This window comes from Schistocerca americana, chromosome 1, assembly GCF_021461395.2.
Source record: "Schistocerca americana isolate TAMUIC-IGC-003095 chromosome 1, iqSchAmer2.1, whole genome shotgun sequence".
Classification (NCBI taxonomy): Eukaryota; Metazoa; Arthropoda; class Insecta; order Orthoptera; family Acrididae; genus Schistocerca; species Schistocerca americana.
The window spans coordinates 268,332,387-268,353,344 of NC_060119.1; the positions used below are offsets into that span (position 1 = coordinate 268,332,387).

Below are 20,958 nucleotides of genomic sequence, written 5' to 3' on the forward strand. Positions count from 1 at the left end.
AGAAACAGTACATACTTGGCTGCTTTTACTTTATTGCAAAGTCAGACTGAATTCTCTCACAGAAAAACAACAGGTAAAATAACTCTTAATATCACTAACGGTAGTGGAAGATTAAATGCAAGCATATTCAACAAAGATGACTTTACACCAAACCATTCACAATCTATATGAACAGCTACTTAATATCAAACTCCAAGTTTTGTCAACACAGAGAGAGAGAGAGAGAGAGAGAGAGAGAGAGAGAGAGAGAGAGAGAGAGAGAGAACAAAGTGAAATGGCACAGAGATCACATAACAGATAATTATACAACACATTGTGGTAACAGAGACTGAAAAAAAAAAAAAAAAAAAAAAAAAAAAAAAAAAAAAAAAAAAAAAAAAAAGTATTCCAATACTCTCTGAAATGGATAGTACATGAGATTTTTCGACAACTCAGTCTAGTTCCTTCCAGCAACAGGAATGATATGCAAATTTTAAAATAAATGCTTGCCATTTATGTGATGATAACCCAGCAAGTTGACTATGAAAGCAACTACATCATATTGTTTACTTTACTTTACACACTGAAAAGTTCCCCTTCCCTCAACAAAGTAATCTCATGCTTACTGACCGTATTTGCTTCCTGCTTTGTGTTACCATACAGACAAATTTTACACACACACACACACACACACACACACACACACACACACAAAAGCTGTACAAAAAGAAAAAGCACAGAAATGTTATACCCGACATTATCTAGATAATATTTCTAATTATTTATGTCACAGTCTTTCAATACATGTAGATCTTTGTTTGTTAGAGACAATCCATCAGTCGTGGCTAATGTATTAATGCTGTTAAACAGAACAAAACAGCACCATTTCCTTCACTAGACGACAAAGAACAAAACTGAAAATCTACACTTGCATACGAAGATAAATTTATAAAAAGCTGAGGAAATGCATTATTACAAAAAGGAACATTAACTTGTAGGACACTTCTACCGTCAATCAGACTGAAAAATTGAAATACTTTTAATATAACAAGCTGATTTATATAAATTCTTAAATGTACGTCTGAACTTTCATGCTGCCTGCTGATATGGTATAAAGTGTTCTTAAAGCATTCCAGTAACCCTGGAAGCAGTTGTCTTATCATGGCCACAAAGCTGGTCTCTCAAAAAAACCACACACACACACACACACACACACACACACACACACACACACACACACACACACACACAGAGAGAGAAAAGTACAATTAACACGTTGGTAAAAAGTAAGAATGGAGATATCGTATAAAACACAGTAATGTGTCAAAATGTTACTCCTTTACTAAAGTTATAAATGCTACTTCTTATGTAACTATCACAGGTATTGAGATAAGTGGGCCCTCATGTATTTCAAGCATTTCCCCAAATGACATTCAACAATATGCTGAATTTCTGACTGTTTTTGGATGTCAATGCAATTTCACATATTTCTCTGAAATGAAACAAAACTTAATAGAACAGACTTCTACAGTAAGCACTTACCACATACCTCCTCCTCCCCCAAGCTGTGAGTAATAGCTTATATATGAATAGGCAAAAATTACACCAGTCTCTCAACACTATTAAAAAAATTCTGCATGACATGTTTCAGTTGCATTTCTTTGTCATATCAGTTCATCCTTTGGTTTATCTCATTTTACAAAATAGGTGATGTGAGCAAATTGAGTACAGCACGAGTACCAGGGTGTACCATCATTGTTAAGTCACATATCTGTTATATGTGCAGCAGCACTGTTATCAAGAATCCAGTAAAGCTTCCCATCTGTTGGCTTCACTCTAGCAGCTGGCAGAGGCTCTTCGTCTTTCAGGACACGCTACAAAATAAAGATTATATTTTGAATCCAGAAGATTAAAAACAAGTAATTTACTTCAGTGATTTCTCAACAGTAAACTTAATGAATCAATACTCCTTTCAGAGTATCAGAATTAGATTTATTCACACAACTCCATTGTGATACACATTTACTGCATACTATAACTAACAAAATTTTATTACTTGGGTCCTGAAGATATATTGACTGTATGAAGACTTTTTAATGTTGTTTAAAATTATTCGTGATTGATGGTGGTGATAGTGGTGGTGGTAGTAATGGTAATAGTAATAGTAATAATAATAATAATAATAATAATAATAATTATCTGATGTCACTCAACGGTATAGTTCAACTGGGTGCCACTCTGTCAAGTTGGTTGTCCCTAGCCTACCCCAGTAAGCCTAATGAAAGGGAACCTATAGTTCAATGTGGAACATGAATCATGTGTCATGTCTGCTGAATCTTTACCTCACTGAGAAGTGAAGGCTACATTAAATTAATAAATTGTAAAATACCACCAACTAAAATGTCTGAACTTCTTTCATATAAGAGTAAAAAATGCTTTTCATTACCCCATGTTCTTTAGCTTTAATATACTGCATGATAGTGGGAAACTATCAATTTTGGAACTAGTGGATCAGTAAAATCTGGCAGCTAGTTTAAAGAATAGATTAGTCTGCCTGGGAATATTCTTAGAAGACACCTCTCTAACTTGATACTTTACAGTACTGCAAGTCTTGTTGATAACCTCACGAAGTACACTTTTGTGCCCTTAAAGTGGTCTCCCAGCCCCCTACCACGGCTGAAATACAGACTGATTTATTTATTACTAGAGACCAAAAAAAGGTTCAAATGGCTCTGAGAACTATGGGACTTAACGGTCACGCGGTTCCAGACTGTAGCACCTAGAATCGCTCGGCCACCCCGGGCGGCTTACTAGAGACCAGATTCCACGCATTTGCATGTTGCATATGCTTTTGCAAAAAATGGCTCCGTTTCACAGGTTACTGAATATTTTAACTAAAAACTAGTGACGATAATTATTTTCGCTCTATGTCACAATATTTTACAAATTTAAATGGGTGGTCTCTAACTTGATCTAGTTTTGATGTCTCACAGATTGACCGCGACACAGAACTGCGTGCAATCGCAAACCGAGAAGCAACTGCCTAGCGAAATCATCACAGAAAAGGAACAGGAACAGGCAGAGTCAATTCTCCTGCACCAGTGCTTGATGTACAATATTTTAATGTTATCACTTTTCTTCCACAGCTTCTCATGTAATATCCCCCAAGAGTCCTTTTAACGATCCAATACAGATTGAACTGGGTGGTAACAAATGTAGCAGCACATATTCCTTTCATATTCTGTATTTATCAAACTTGACAAGGATTCCAACACTTCAGCTGTAGTCAAGAGTATGTTACAAAACTACCTTTAATGTCACCTTCTCTGGAGTGGCATATTCTATTGATAAATCTGAGCACTGCAGTTGTTCTCCCTACAGCTGATCCAATATGTTGATCCTACTTCCCATCACCTCATGAAGTTGTCACTTAAGTCATGAAAAAAAAATTCACTAGCTTTCAAGAACAGGAGCAGCAGGTTTCTATGCTGCCTCAAGCGTCTTGACTGTTCTATGTATTTTATCCAGCATTTATTCACACACTAGGTCACTGCCACTCGTTACACCAAGAAAGCAGTTTGTTCGTGTTTTCTTCCCAGTTCCATTCTTGACTGCACCTGTCAGTTTTTTTGTGTGTAAGAGCTTCTGTCAAACTTCTAAGGAATTTATGTGGGCTCCTACATATTTTTTTGACTTGTTCAACCCAGGTTATAGCTTTTGGTCATTGTGTGCACGTAAAAATTTCCTGGAAAAGACTGGGGACATGTCCTGGGAGACTGTGGACATGTCCATAAAATGTTAATAGTATTTTTTTGGATGTCTGCCATGAAGTTAAATAATTATCTGTTATTTTCCAAGACTTTAATGTGTGACCATCTTCTGTTCTGTCTTGAGCTTAGAAACTTCCCCATAATTTTACATTCCTCTCTGAAGGTGTTCTCCATGCTGCCTTTATGTACCAAGTCATCCTGTAGACCCTCTTGATATTTCTAGCTATATTCTCTTTGCTACTGAGGGAGTAGGGTGCTACCAGCTCAGATTGTGGCACCCATTCGAACAAGTGATGCCTGTTGCCTGGGCTCCTAAATTATTCTTGGGTCATTCCGGTGACTGGCAGGGAAGGCTGAGAAGACCAGCCTTGCACATGGAGTTTCAACAAAGCTCACGATCTGTATCATTGTTCCCAGTATTGATTTTCAACATTTGGTTCTGAGTTGAGTGGAAGGACTGAACCAGAGAATCCGAAGGTTCTGTGTCAAGCTAGGCTCAGACTTCCTTGACTTGTGCCATGGGCTTGAGAACTGTAGGGTCTCCCAAATGCGTCTGCTGTACACTACACATTAGAGGCTGTTACCCAGATAGCTAACTGAGTCTGGAATGCACACAAGATTTTTAAGATTAGGGGGCACTACATCCAATCCAGATAATGGTAGCTGAAGGAAACCCAGAATTACCAGTGTGAGAGTGTTAAAATCCTATCAGTAAACTGCCGAAGCATTTGTAACTAAGTACAAGTATTTGAAGAGCTCTTGAAAAGCAGTAAAGCTCACCTAATACTATGTACAGAAAGCTGGTTTGAACCTGAAATTGATAGCAGTGAGATTCTTGGGGAAAATTTAAGTGTATGTGGGTAAGGTAAGCAAATGGAGGTGGTGTATTTATCGCAGCAAACGAGAAACTCATACTTCTTTGACAACACTGCCACGGGCGACTTGTACTTTGAAATGTTGGAAATGATAACTTCTGGTCTTACCGTTGTGTTTGGAAATGAAGATTATTACTTTCAACAGGATGGGGCGCCACCTCACTTTCACCTGGATGTGAGGGCTTTTCTCAATCTTACACTCCCTGCCAGATGGATAGGACGAAGAGGGAGTGTGGAGTATCCTGCTCGATTTCTAGATTCAACTCCTCTAGACCACTGTCTGTGAGGTACTCTCAAGAACACAGTTTACACTGCGAGACCACACACACTGGATTATCTTAGAGAGCAAATGGAGCAAGCCTGTGATGCTATTCCGTTGGGAACAATAAAGTTGGCACGTCGCTCAGTCTGAAGTTGTCATCAACGCTGCATTGCGATGGATGGACACCAGTTTGAACATTTACCACCTTAAGTCAGACCATGAGGCACCTAACAACACTAAAATTGTATTTCTGACCCCTTTAATGAAAGAGATGTTCAGTTTCAAGGAGCGTATACATTATTTTGGGACACCCTGTATTACAACAAAAGTAATTTTTGATTAGTTTTACAGTAATTTTTAATTTTTATGAAAAATGATTTTCATTCCACTAATTTAACCTGCATAAACCTAAAGTAAGAAGACTATATAGCACAATTGCTTCATATAAATAAGAGTCTGTTTCAAAAGAAATTTCACTTTTTTTTTACCTTCAAATTTTAGCAGTCAAACTAATTACCTTGCTTGACCACACATTTGACCTCCTCTGAGTAGAATTTCACTGGAAATATTTTCTGCCATAGAGATAACTTCGTTAAATGAAATGTTTTTCGTAAAGCTTGAAAAAGCGAAAAACATCACATTAAAGGGTGGGGGAGGGAGAAGCTCCCCAATAGGGGAGGGAACTTTTCTGCTTTTACTTCTACATCCCTTAGAGTGTTTTCCCAAAGTTTCAAAACTTTATCAATTCCTGCCCCATTTTTCTTAATTTGCCTGGGTTATAGGCGAAATGTTGATTCATCACTGAAGACAACACAATTCAGACAAATCTTCATTGTCATGCAGCAACATTTTGTTTGCAAAAAGTTGGCACATAAAATGTAGTTTGTAAGCTTTACAGCTCGTAACAACTGCAAATGATAAGGACTTAGTGCAAGCATTTTAAAGTCTCTAACGGAACTGCTAATTCACGAATAGCCTTCTAAGCTGATTTCTTGGGGCTATGTGTGAAAGACTCACTTGTTCAAAATGTTCTTCAGTCACTCTTGGTCATTCCATACTCTTCCATTTGCACCAAGTATACAAACAAAACTGTTTGAGTTGATCTTTCATTTGGTGTATTATTTATAATTTGAATGTAATAAGTGCTACAAAGCATTAAAACCCATATATTCATTTTGAAAAAAATCTGTATATATATCCAAGCTATGGGCAGAAATGTGTGTGTAGTGTTGACACAGAAAACCAGATATTTCATGTGTAACAATGCAGTAAGTTTTATTTCCAAGCAGTATCATGGAATTAATGTCAATCTGGTACTAACTGCTCATGAATGTGTAGCAATCTCCAGTACACTCTTCTGGCTATGAAGGGCCTGCATTTATAAGGCTAAGATTGATTGTGGGCAATGTCTTGCAAAATGTGTTAGCATAACAAGTTAAATATAGTGTACCTAAGCAAACACAAGGAAAGTGAAAAGAACAGCCAACAAATATTCTTAGTGATCAATCAGCAAGAGGCTGACAACTTCTAGGACATACTTAAGATATGGGAAATCCAGATAGGTTCTTGAGGGTATAGGATGATGAGTGGGGCTGCTGAGGTGACAGCTGAGGGGCCAAGCTAACCACCAGGATACTGCCAGGAAAAAAGCTGTCAAGATGAAAACAAGCACTCTTTGCAGAAATACATCTATAGTGTCTGTCATCAGTTTGCTGGTTACACAAAAATATTTTTTTTGAGAGCCTGCCCTATGAAGCAAAGTACATACTTATTACTTGTGGTTAACAAACTTTTGTAGACATTCCATTGAAAATTCTTTGTAGTTTGTTATCTCGACCAAACAACTACTTCTAAGAAATACAACTCTAAATAGCATCCACTACAGTGGACAGCTGTTAATGGTCACTTCTTTAGTGTTTTCAGCCAGTTCTGAGGCTGCAAATGCACAGAATTCATTGCAAGGGGCACTCCCTTTGGTCTTGTGCCCTGCGTGTGTTTGCAACCTGATGACAGACTGAAATAGTCCATTAAAAACTGTCTACTGCAGTGAACTTCATGCACCACAAGAGTAAAGGTAGATAGAAATTTTTCTGTGGCTCGACCACAATCCTGTCTCATAACTTCCGTTTCCAGTAATGCAGCTTACTACTTGACCACCGAGCCCAACACAGACTTTAAGAAACTAGTATATGGACGTAATGTACTGGGGTAAACTTGGTAAGTCTGCGTACAACAACAATACCACTCAGCAATTAGGTGAGAACTACCAAACTTTGAAATCCTACGGGTTATAGTGACATGACAGAAGATTTACAAATTCCTACAGTTAATTTCTTGATAGTGGAAATAAACTCTTAGAACAGGTCTCTAATCATTATTAATAATTAGTTATTTATAACAATATTTCTAACATGTTTCAACTGCTGCCACATCAGATCTGAATTTGTAACTCCTGAAACTTGGGTGAAGGTCGTATTTAATCATAAAGCAATGTAGATAGTATTTTTGCAAATTTTTAAACTTAATTTCTTACTGAACTCACCCTTAAAACCACTGGTTCCTGTGCTCTGTAGATGGCAGACAGACACACCTGTCCAACTATCATCATTTATCAGTACTTATGAGTACTGATAATGAGGGTATTTCATTACATCAACTAACTTTTTATAATCTGTTTTGGGCACAAATTAGAATACTGAATCTATTACCAATTTGGGCATGGGTGTCCAAAGTCTGTACATCCTTGCCCTGCACATTATATTAACCTTGGTTGTTTCTTAAACAATGGAAAATCCAGGATGGAAATGAAAGTTGCTACCCACCCATATAGCGGAGATGCTGAGTCACAGATAGGCACAAAAAAACCCTCACAATTAAAGCTTTCGGCCATTAAGGCCTTAGTCAACACACACACACACACACACACACACACACACACACACACACACGTGTGAGGCCTTAAAGGCCAAAAGCTTAAAATGTGGGAGTCTTTTTGTTGTGCCCATGTGTGACTCAGCATCTCTGCTATATGGTGAGTAGCAACTTTTCTTTTCATAATACTGTTGGTAGTTTCTTAGTTGCGTGAGATGTCACCCAATTTCTACTAACAATGTACCATTAGGTTAGCCACCTCCTGTGGGTTATATGCAAATGGCAGTTTAATGCTAGAGAAACAGAATGAAAACTTTTGACATTGCAACTGAAGCACGCTCAGTTTGGCAAATATATATTATTTGTATACCAGTGGTCCTCCCAACTTTCTTCCTCTGCCCATACCCCCCACCCCCTCGACTATTTTATTCATGAAAATATTAATTTTTTATATTTTCTTTGCCTTATTCTCTGTTTTGCCAAATTCAATTTAGAAGGATTTTACATAACAAAAACAAAAACTACATGGATTATGATGATGAAAATATGGACTAAATGGTTTATCACATTTTTATTTATTCAAATATCTACAATTCAGTAAACTAAAATCACAAGAGCATTAAAAATTTAAATTACAAAGTCCAGTGTGCTAGATGAGCTTGCTTTTGAAAACAAAGTTTCTTAAGATGATGTGTAATAGCAGAAACAGCCACTCAAAGTTCTTTGCTTACATTTAGCTTCAAATGTAAGTTTGGCTTCATGGCTGCTACAGCTGAAAAGCTAGTCCTGCACAGGTATGTTGTGGCAAAAGGAATCACGATCTTCACTGTATTCTGGCTCAGTTTTGGGAATTCGTTGCTAATATGTATCCAATGCTCCAACAAAAACACTTCATTATATTTACTCTTCAGTGAAGTGTAACAAGTACGATCAGTAACTTGTTCTTGCTCTTTTATATTTAGACAGGATGGTCCAGGAGTCTGCAGCTCGTGGTCTAGCGGCTAGTCTTGCTGCCTCTGGCTCATGGGTTGATTCCCAGCCGGGTTGGGGATTTTCTCTGCCCGGGGACTGGGCGTTTGTGTTGTCATCATTTCACCACCACCACCACCACCACCACCACCACCATTCGCGACAGTGGCTAGACTGGACTGTGTCAAAATTGGGACTTTGTACGGGTGCCAATGACCGTGCAGTAGAGTGCCCAACAAACCAAAATCATCATCATCATCATCATCATCATCACTGTCCAGGAGCTTTTTTTAATGGATTGTTAATCCAATAAAATTTAACAAAATCATCACTGAAATACTTTTCGAAGTGAACTTTTACTGCTGGAAGATGATGATGGTGAGTTTCTATCTTCATTTGATTACCTGTGTCCTCTAACAGTGACGAAGACAGAACAAATTTAGCATGCCACTTTCCAGTGGGCTTTGTCATAGCTCTAATTTATTTATCGATGCCCTCAACTTTAAATTCAAAGATAATAAAGTTGCCCGAATACCTTGAAGTGAGGTGTTAAGAATATTTAGTTTTGCAAAGATGTCAGTAAGTCAAGCGAAGTAATAATAATCCATCTCCTCACACAGTGCTTTAAAAAGCATTGAATTTATAGATTTTGTCTTAATAAGATTAACTGAATGAGTGGGATAAGTTATTTACTGGCCCAATGCACCTATTTCACGATATCCCGTTTTGGTAAAAGAAACTACTGACCATGTCAAATTCATCAATGAAACTAACATAAGAACTGAATGAGCACCTTTGTGAATGTCAGTAGCTTAGTCCACTTCAAGAGTAAATTTGTTTATTGATCACCTACTCAAATAAATAATCAGAAATTTCTGAAATTCATCTATGCACTGTGTCACTAGACATATGAATATTTTTCAACTGTTGAGCAAATGAGTCACCAAATGTTGTTGATACTATATAAATTGCTGCCGGTAACATTAGAGTCTCCGTACCTGTGTGTGGTTTCCCACAATTTGTATTCCCATGCAGAATCTGGTAAAAGGCAAAAAGGGCTTTAGAAGTCACATTTGTCATCTTGGTGAAGTAGTTCTGTGTAGACAATAAAACATTTAGTTTTCCCACAAAAATTTCTTTTGGTCTGGTTCCACTAATTCAGGATGTTTTGTTTAAAGATGTCTCTGCAACTTGTTAGGCTTAACTGTATCAACAGCTAAGACTGTTAAACAAATTACACACTGTGGTCATTTTTCACCACTGGCTGGAGTTTTCAGGAAGCCGAGAAACAAACAGTTCACATCATACCTACCAATTTTAGCTTCTGTAGTATCTCCCTCCCCTCTGCCAGTTGATGGACTATAGGTATCTTCATGTCTGTCACTAACCAGGAAACAATTTGTACTGCAGTGAATTCTTCCTTGTAAGAGCTGAAAGACTGTAAGAGGGCGTCGAGATGCGCAAGCCAAAGCTCTCACTGTGCGCATTAGCTAGGAATTCGGTCACAGTGCAGCCGATGTGTGCAATTCTGTAGATGACTGATGTGATCCAGCTCTTCTGATCATTTAAAACAATGCTAAAAATATAACCACGGTTTCATGACCGTTAGTGGTGACTGGAATAACACTAACATTGGGTGGAATTCAGTTCAGTCTTTATTTGAAGAAAAAGATAAACATAATTGTTTGTTACTAATAAATGTTTATTTACTACACAGCAGCCTCCCTTGCATGCCATTCGCATCCCCTAGGGGGCCGCTTCCCACAATTTGAGAACCACTGCCATGCACTGACCCAGGTATAAGGTGGAAACTATATGGCAGAGCAGTTAAGTGTCAGAAAGAAACAGAACTGAAATTCTTTTGTGTTTTTTTTTTCCCCTCCTCCATGTTTAACTGACACCAACATGCATTCACCCAATCGCAAATGCATGTTACTTGCTCAGTTGAAGCAATGTGACTGAACAAACACTGACCATTTACAGGGTTTATGAGGCAACGTAGTGCTTGCTTCGGCTGCAAACAAAACTGCTCTCTCATATTTGAGAATGGAGGTGGGGTTTCCAAGATATCAGAATTCTGTCAACTGAGGCCTACAGCAAAATTGCAATGGTGGGGGAAAGATGCAAACAGGTTCCTCATTTGCCCCTCTAACAACAGTTTAACAATAACAGAAAATGGTACTTTTCTTACCATTATTCAAATGTTTCATCCACACTATTAAATACACACACACACACACACACACACACACACACACACACACACACACAGAACAGTTTTAATACAATTGTTACCATTATTTTTTTTTTTTTCCAAACCAAAAAATTCTATTAAGTTCGATTAGTATTTTAAAAAATATGAAGAGATGAGTGAGACGTTGTCATACCTTGACAATGTCTGCTTTGCCAGCACCAGTAAGTGCAAAAATACAGCACTCTGCATTGTTCACCACAGGAAATGTTAAAGTAATTCTTGAGGCTGGTGGTTTAGGTGAATTAGTTATGGGTGCCACCCACACTGAGGTTTCCTCCAGAAGTCTGTGATCAGGAAAAAGTGAGCATGTGTGCCCATCTGGTCCCATTCCAAGCAACAACAAATGAAACCTAGGTAGTGAATCTGGAGGAAAATGCACTGCCATTTTTTGAATGTAGTCTTTTGCTGCTTCCTCAGCTGGATGGGAAAAGAGAAGAAAGCTTCTATAAATTCCAAGTACACAAATACTTCAGAACATGAATTATCCTTGGCATATTTAAACCACATAAAATACTAATCAATACACGTACAAATAATCATCCAGCAAGTTTGGAACAGAGAAAAACTGATGTCTTTGGTAAAGTTATTTTAGAACACTACAAGATCAAGTTGCCCATAGAACACTTAAGAATATTAAAGAACTGCAGTTTTGTTTCCAAATTCTATACTGCAAAAAGTAGGCCTTAAACAGAGTCTCGTGTAGTGTTGTGCAAAGGTTCTGCTCAATTAAGTTAAGAGCCCAGAGTCAAATACAAAGGTTGAATGGAAAGTAATGCCTCCACCTTCATTAATTGGGTTTGGATGGGAATATTTTAATAAATCAAATGCAGAAATAATCCTTAGAATGTGATCTTTAATTACCAATATTAACTTTTTCACATAATTCCCAGCCCATTGGATACATTTCTGCCAACGATGAACAAGTTTTCTGAAGCCGTCACAGAAGAAGTCTATGCTCTGTTACCGCAACCACAGTTTCACAGAACTCTCAACGTCTTCATCAGAAGCATAATGATGTCCCGTGATTGAATGTAGAAAGGTGTCACCTGCATTCTTGTAACGCGAGAGGAGTTCCTGGCAAATTTCAAGTCTGTGTACTGTCATTTCAGGAGTCAGCATCCGGGGTATGCATTGTGCACAGACTTTCTGATAGCCAAGCAAAGTAATAACGTGACCCACACGTTCTTGTGAAATGCCGACTGTGCTTGCAATTTCTCTCTGAGTGATACGACAATTGTCCTGGATCAATCTGTCAACATTTTGCTTGTGAAACTCTGTGGTTGCTGTCACAGGACGTCCAACTCTGTTTGTCACGCAGGTCAGATGTTCCCACCTCAACATCTTTAAACTTACTTGCCCAACGATGCACAGTATTCACATCAACACAATCACCATAAACTGCTCTCATTCTCTGATAAATTTCCTTTAGGGTGACATCATCTGCTGTCAAGAATTCAAGGATTGCATGTTGCTCAAGTCACATTGACTGCACAAGGTTTCATACGTTACAGTGTAACAACACAACCGTTCAGTGCTATGGCTTCCCACCAACTGGAGCTGTAGAGAAGAGGCTACAGAACAAGCCAGTACTTGCCGCATACCAACGCTGCAAACTGTTGAAGAGTTACGAAGGTGGAGGCATTACTTATCAGTCAACCCTCACATAAATGGGCAAAACCTCAGTGTCTGTTGATTGTATTTACCAACAGAGCAGCAACACAAACTTTTAAATGGAATCAAGAGCACCATGGACTGTTTACTGAGGCACTAATACTAACAAATGTAAAACAATAATTAAGATATACAAATAACTGATCCCCAAACATCAACTAACTCTTCAAATAATTGGTTATTGTTTCTCTATCATTCCACGGCTACGCTGGCAATGTGACAAAAGTACACTGGAAATTCATGTAATTTTGTTAGTAGTATCATCTACTGTAATACAAATACAGGACTAACAAAACAGATGAGTCTGTCTATTGTACAGACATTTTCAAACAGCAAATTTATTTGTGTGTGTGTGTGTGTGTGTGTGTGTGTGTGTGTGTGTGTGTGAGTGAGTGAGTGAGTGAGTGAGTGAGTGAGTGAGAGAGAGAGAGAGAGAGAGAGAGAGAGGGAGGGGGGGGGGGTGTAGTGAGAGCAGGCAATGCATGATCTGGACAGAGAGGGAGCGGTGCAGATACAGAACAGAACAGGGAAAAGATAAGGTGACACAGCAGAAACAGGTCAACAGAGGTTTAGGCCAGGGGAATTGTGGGCCGGGTATAGTGAACAACTGTTTAAGTCATTTGTGTTGTGACATGCAGCATGTTCAGCAATTGGATTGTCGAGTTTTAAGTTTGCCACAGTCTGGTGGTGGCCATTCATGTGAGCAGAGTTGGTTATTTGTCATGCCACATAGAATGCTGTACATTAGTTGCAGGGTAACTGCAATATGACATGGCTGCTTTCACACATGGACTTGCCTTTTATTGGGTAGGAAATGCCTGTGACGACTGCAATAGAAAGTGGTGGGTAAGCCTGTGGGACAGGTCTTGCACTTGCACTGACCACAAGGTAAATGACCCATGAAGTGCAGGTTTAAGAATAGGATTGGGCAGGGATGGACAAGGATATTCTGTAGGTTGGGTGAGCGACAGACCATTACTAAGGGAGATGTGGATAGGATGTCACTCATCTTGAGGCATGATGAGAGGTAATCAAAGCCCTGGTGGAGGATGTAGTTGAGCTTTCAAGGCCATGGTGATACTGGATCGTCAGAGTAGTGCTGGTCGGTGGCTGGTTAACAGATTTACTGGTGTTTGAGGAGCACATGCCACAATAGATTTGTTTATGATTGAGCTGGAGAGGAAATTGTCTAATGGGAAAGACTCTGGTAAGGTTATTGATATATTTTGACAACTTCTGCTTTCCACTGCAGTTGCAGCATCCATGGATGGCTAGGCAGAAAGGAAGAGAATTTTTCACATGGAATGGATGACACTTGTCTAAGTAGAGGCACCACTAGAACTTTGTGCGCTCAATATGGACAGACATTTTTATGGAGCCATTTGAAAGGTAGAGATTGATATCAAGGAAGGTGGCTCGATTAGTTGAGAGGAACCAGGTGAAGCAGATTTGGTAATAGGTGTTGAGGTTATGGAGAAAAGAGCACAGGTCGTCCTTCGACAAGTCCTTGTGCGCATTTGGAGATACTCAAAAGTAAAGTTTGGTTGGACACATTTGAACATCACTTAAATGTAAGTATTAATTGTATAAATATAATACAGTTATTTTGTTTGACATTCCCATGCAAATTTATTATTACTAGCAACATGAATTTAACTTGATAATCTTTCAGCTTTTATTCAAATCTGATTCTCAGAGAAAGCATAATAATGAAAACAAACTTAGTTTGATAACTAAAAGAAAGTGTTACAATGAACAAGACTGAAGGAGAATAGAATATTGCAAGGGGAAGTGTTCACAAAACTTGGTGGAGAGAAAGCACTGAAGGGTATCTACAACTTTTAATCATTTAACTGGGGCACCTACAGCGAAGTTAGAAAGGGTCCTTTCTTGACTGCATCCCACAAGCCAATTCTAACACTCAATGTCATCTATTAAAAGGAAGGTTACACGAGCCAAGTTATAATGTTGTATTGTTAACAAACAATTTCATGTATTCAAATAAAGCAATTGCAGAATAGTGTTCACCGAGAGTCATGAGGAGACATTTTACAAACTTGCGTACAGATTGCAATACAATGCAGTGTTATCTGGTGAATTCAAGTTCAACAAACTCTTCTGATAGAAAAGCATACCTAAAAATACTGCTCAAGCAAACAACTCACATTCACTTTAGGGAATGTGAAACTAGTGGTACTTTTTTCACTGTTCCAAATGTGAGAGCTGCAAACATTTTGTGTCACAGTAGGCAAATACCTCACAGTTTATGCATGTGAACTTTTAAATTTTTAGATGAATACTGCAACACGCTTTTGATACAACACATTCAACGTGAGATGGATATTGCACATAAATATTTAATAGAGAAGAAAAGTATTTGTCAAAGCTTATGGTATGCCCTGTTTCCCGTTGTACACTTTATTGTACATGACTGTGTGGTTAACATACACAAAAATATCTGAATGTTTCTCTGTTATGTAATACAGTGTTTCTAAATTCATCTTGCGATTACAGTTATTTGTAAAGAAGTGTATTAAATATGAAGCTGACAATGACTGATTCCATCACAAATAAGAAACTGCAGGAAATAAGCAGAAAAGCGGTGCATTGTACAGTACAGCCACTGTAATGTAGCAATTTTAGGTGCGGGGCATTTTATACTTGGGATCCACAAGATAATGGTAGAGGTTTGACATGTATTACTTCGGTGAAGGTCCTGTCAACCTTACTAAGCAATTTTGGAAACCAATTGCCAAATGATTTGTATACCATGCATTGCTTTATTTCATGCATTGATTGTTTTCTGATTCTGAAATGAGTGAAAAGGCTACTACAGGTTCATCACACATTCCCACCATGAGTCTCACGATTCCAAATTGTTCAGCAATTGTTATCACAATGTAATAGTTCTCATTTTGTAGAATCTCTACAATCATGATTGTGTGCTGTCAGCTTGTGAGAGGGAGGTGGAGTTCGTTCTCCGAATTTCCTCTCTGCTCTCTCCATGGTGGTTTACGTATTGATTTACTTACTATTGTGGCTGGCTGTCATGTTAATGAGGATGCACTATAGCTTTAATGGTGCATATTAAATATTGACAAAACAATGCAATGACAGTCCAAGGCTACACTACAGTTCAATCCTCCTCCAAAACCAAGATTCTGTGGAAGGGAGGGCTGGAGCTGTATTATTACAATCAAGCCGATACTCCTGAATTGGTCACTATGTGCCAAGCTGAATAATAGGGTCATCCTGACAACATAGCACTTGTGTCACACACAGTAAACTGTCAATTTGCCTATGTTGCACTGTTATTTTTCACGAGGAATGCATTTTCATAAAAATTTATACAAAACAAATGTAAACATTTCCGTCAATGCTCATAAACTTTTCTACCATGGGCCAGTAAAAGACTTACCATGAATATTTGTTATTACTCAGTAACATTAGTGGCACAGTTTTTCTTTAACTACATTTAGTCTATTATCAATCAATATAGGCCTAACAGGAAATACTTGTATACATATATACTCCATAAGACATCACATAGGGCATGGCAGAAAGTAGCCTACCTTATGTACAATTACCAGTCATTTCCCCTCCTGTTCTGATAACTGGAATGCGGGAAAAATGACTGTCTAAATAATTTACAAATAAAGCAAAATTTCGGTTTATGTACCACCCAATGAAATGGTTGTTCTGGACATACCATTTATTTACTTTTGAAACACTTCTGAAACTTCGAACAATGCATTTGGTATTACTACAAACTGAAAAAGTGACTTGTGAAGAGTTACCATATTCATCAAAGTAACAATTTGTAGGCCAACATCTTGGATTTTGGTTCACTTTCGATATCCTGAAGAGAACGTAATTTTCCAACAAACATACACGCAAGAAACGAACATTTTAATTTTTTGTATGCAAAGGAGGCCTCTCCAGTTCTTTCATATTCTTTTATTGTAGTCTCTACCTTAGGACCTACAGTGAGAAATCGCGCAAAGGCACTTAAATGTGCTAATGTTTTGGTTATACAGTACACTTAGCAAAAGAAAATATTACGAATAAACACAACTTGAGGGTCACATTTTGATAATTAACCATGAAAAAAAAAAAAAAAAAAAAAAAAACCTACGGTATGGGATCAGGCCTTTCTAAGAGTTTATCGGGAACTAACATAGGCCTATTGTGCTTGTGTCCTAAGCTACTACATAAGGACTTTAACAGCGAATTATTGTAGAGCAACAAGTCTGCATGGATAAGTGCGTTTTAAACTTCTTAAAGTTGCTCCTGTGTACCGACTATAATTCAGCAGAAATAGGGACGGAAGAAAACACGACGGGACATAGAAAAAAAAATAAAACGGGTTATTGAAATTTATTTAGTTTATCGCACCTATTACTTTTTTAACAGCAGCAGCTTAAATGTTGTAGGCATTGTAGATTACTGTAAAACTGGTTATACAGAACAATACAGCTATTACTTATTAGAGAAACATTTCATCATACTAATTAGCACATTGATTGATCGCGTCACTGACGTAATCAAAATCAAAAGGTTACCTGTTAAGTGTGGATCGATTTTGATGAACTGCTCCTCGGTAAGAGGTACGATCCCAATTAGAGAACTCTTGTAAACCCCGTAAGTTGAATCCGCGCTCTCAACAGGCACAACCCTCTCGTCACAAAAAAATAGTCTCCACTTCGCCCAATCTGTTTCAATTTTCGGGAGACCAACCGTAAGGAATTTTGTAAGAGATCCACCTAGATACACAAAACAAACTTCATTACGTGTTTTCATGTGATTCGTCTGACGAAGCATGGAATCTTGTATGTAATATTCCTAAATTTTGTCTGATCATAACCTGACAATCCAACTTTGAAAACATCGTCTCGCTGTATCGCCGTTCTGGCAATGTCTTGAATTAATTCACAGAGTGTTTTGATTACTTCTTCTTCACTTGGGACTATTTTTACTTCTTTCGGCGACATTTTAATAATCACGCGACTTTAAGTACACTTCATCAACTTTCACAGACAAATCTGTAACACTTCACTGACGTTAGAATCCAACCGCCCTGCGTTACGCCACTTCTCTGCCGGCACAGACCAGACGACACTATCACTACTGCTGCAATCAGCAGAGAGCTTATAAGTCATTGACATGGATGACCTTTAAACTACATAAGACAAAAAAATTCTTAAGTCCTAACTGTCCATGAATGGTAATCAGTCTTTAAACACCAATCCAATAAAAATACATGTAATGATTTTGTGCCGTCCATTAAATTTGTCATTCCCGTTACTAGTAATCGTGTAGGGGCAGAGATCACAAACAAGCGTGGAAATGAAGCAAGTTGAATGTGTGAAGCAGTTCTTCGTAACGCGGTTCAGTATTGGAAAATTTAAATAGCTCTGAAAGGATAGACATCCTATGCATAACCGAGCACTATACAGCCACAGGGTTAGAGGGGTTAGGTACGAAAGATTACATTGTAGCATCTTACTCATGTAGAACTAACATTGTTACATACACGAAGACAAAACACAAATTCAAAAACATTGAAACAAACAGATTAGTATATTGTATCATAATGTATGTGAATTAAAAAACAAAGTAGATGAGGTTTTTGTTTGTTTGGAAGATTTAAAAAGTGGATTTAAGCTTCCAACACGTGTAAGTAAAGACAATATCGCTAAGGAAGGAGTTGTCGTATATGTTAAAAATTGTCACAGTGTGGAAAATTCATAAACTAAAAAGTTTTGTGTGGAGCAACATGTAGGGGGTGCACCTATGAGCTTAAACTAAATAATGTAACTGTTCATAAGGCTCCACTGGGAAATATTCAGCTACTTCTGAACAAGCTTGGATTCTTTGTTGTGCTATCTGCCACACAGTGGGAAGCAAATTATTGTCTATCGGAATTTCAGTATAGATTTTCTGAAAGAGTCTGAAAGGAAAAATGACCTTGAAGTATTACTTGGTTCTTTCAAACTGGCGTCAGTTATCGATTTTTTCTATTTGGGCAATACAGGAAAGCAGCACATTGATAGATAATACCAAGACAAATTTAACCAAATACACATTTATTCTATTCAGAATGGTCTGTCTGGTCATCATGCACAGGTAGTTACTGTCTACGATATAGCTCCATACAGTAGTGCAAACCAGTTCACCAAATTTGGGCATTCAGTTGGTGATTTAACGACCGCAAATTTTAGACTGGGTTGAGATGTACTGGGAACCTGATGGTACTTTAAAATATAACTTATTTTACAACATGTTTGAGAGTATATTTGAAAGCAGTTTCCATAAGAAAACAGTGAAATATAGTTGTAAGAAACCATGTAGAAAACAATAGCTTACTAAAGGGATAAAAATATCTTATAACCAGAAAAGGAAAAGTATCTAATAGCAAGATAGAGTAATGATCCAGAAACAGTCAAATATTATAAAAACTACTGTACTATAGTAAGGAAAGTGATTAAAACGTCCATAAGTATGTATAGAGTGTCTGTTATTAGCCCCTATGATAATAAAATTTAAAAAATGGAATATTGTTGAAAAGAAAAAAAAGATAATAGTGCCACAAGTGGGGCAGTGCACAAACAGTTTAATTCAGGTTTAACTGGAAGAATGCAGAAGGTTGAAATAAACAATGCTCATAATGCACAAAAATCAGCAGATTCCTCAGACTGAGAAGATATCAAGAATGGGTCCTCTTTTTTCTTAATATGTATTAATGATTTGCCACTTTGTATTCATGAAGATGAAAAGCTAGTTCTTTTTGCTGATGATACAACTATATCAAACACTCCCAACAAACAAGAAATAGCTGACAAAATTACAAATAATGCTTTTTGGCAAATTATTAAGAGGTTCTCTGCAAATGGACACTCATTAAATTTTGATAAAATGCAGTATATACGGTTCTGAATAGAAAATGGCATAACACCATTAATAAATAAGGACTTAAGCAGAAGTGTATAGTTAAGGAAGAATAGTCAAAACTTTTGGCTGTCTGAACTAATGAGAGATTGATATGGAAGTAGTATACTGATGATTTGCTGAAACATTTGAGTTCAGTTACTTATACTATTAGAATTATCTCAAATTTTGGTGATACAAGTATCAGCAGATCAGCTTACTATGCCTATTTTCATCCGCAGTTTTCATATGACATCATATTTTGGAGTAAATCGTCACTATACAAAAATATTCATTGAACAAAAGTGTGTAATCAAAATAATAGCTGGAGCCCAGCCAAGATCATGTTGCAGACATTTATTGAAAGAACTACAGGTATTCACAGTAGCTACACAATACAGACACACACATACATTATATCTATTGTGTTGTCTAGGAAGCCTGCTCACTCGGTTCGCTAGACAAACATTCAAACAAATTGTATTAATGGGTTTTATTACAATAAGAGAAGATAACAATACTTAATTTTTGCAATTACACAGATATGTCACAAGCAAAGGGCGACAAATAAAATAGTCAAGCTTCTTCAGTACAAAGAACATAGAAAGGAACAGAGTGGACACCGCTATCAAGTCACTAGTCTTGAACCTACTATTGAACTGCGCTGTCACCAGTCAGTCATGATGCTTATGCCCTGTTGCATTGTCATTCTGGAGAGAGGTCGGGTGGCATGCTATTGGCTGATGTCTTCTCACAGTCATCTCTTCTCTATCTTTCCCGACTGGCGTCCTAGCGCTTGACTTTATATATATTTATTCATTTATGAAATTTGTTATTAATAACTCATCCCAGTTCAAAAGCAAAATGCATAGCTACAGCAATAAGAGAAAGGCTCAACTTCACTATTTTGGGTTAAATCTAGCACTGGCACAAAAAGAATTGAATTATGCTGCCACAAAAGTCTTTGGTCTCTTACCAAATACCATCAAAAGTCTGACAGATAATCAATCAGCTTTTAAAAACAATTTTGTGAATGACAACTCCTTCTACTCAATAGATGAAGTTTAAGATATAAATTAGTATGAAAAATTTGATAATGTGTTCCATGCAGAAAAAGTACTAAAAGTTTTATCTTATTCATGCCATTTATTCAAAGAAAATTATACATACAGTATGATATACTTTATTATTAGTGATATATAACTAACCCTTTTTTACTAGGAACCTATCTATACTCATTTGTTTCTGCAACACTTAGCGAAAATGCCACATAGCATTATCATCAAATAAATTTGTAGTGTGTGTAGTCACTGCTTTATTTCAATGTAAAATGCAACTGGTTCCCATGTTTTCAGCATTTCTCTTATTCCGCCAGAAGAT

At 37.5% G+C, this 20,958-nt stretch overlaps 1 protein-coding gene across 1 annotated transcript; it reads right to left on the reverse strand.

The window, feature by feature from the left end:
• Nucleotides 1-344: 344 nt before the first annotated feature.
• On the reverse strand, nt 345-17,781 carry LOC124621956 (6-phosphogluconolactonase-like). The gene is made up of 4 exons (XM_047147486.1): nt 17,516-17,781; nt 17,214-17,414; nt 11,114-11,397; nt 345-1,853 (listed from the first exon to the last, which is right to left on the reverse strand). The coding sequence occupies exons 1-4, from the start codon at nt 17,640-17,642 to the stop codon at nt 1,743-1,745; spliced, it is 723 nt and encodes a 240-aa protein (XP_047003442.1). The 5' UTR covers nt 17,643-17,781; the 3' UTR covers nt 345-1,742.
• Nucleotides 17,782-20,958: the final 3,177 nt, after the last annotated feature.

Coding starts and splice junctions, on each gene's coding strand:
- LOC124621956 (XM_047147486.1), bottom strand. CDS start 17,642: ATGTCGCCGAAAGAAGTAAAAATAGTCCCAAGTGAAGAAGAAGTAATC. Junction 17,415..17,515: donor TTTCAAAGTTGGATTGTCAG/GTTATGATCAGA, acceptor TTGTGTATCTAG/GTGGATCTCTTACAAAATTC. Junction 1,854..11,113: donor GCAAAGCAGACATTGTCAAG/GTATGACAACGT, acceptor TTTATTTTGTAG/CGTGTCCTGAAAGACGAAGA.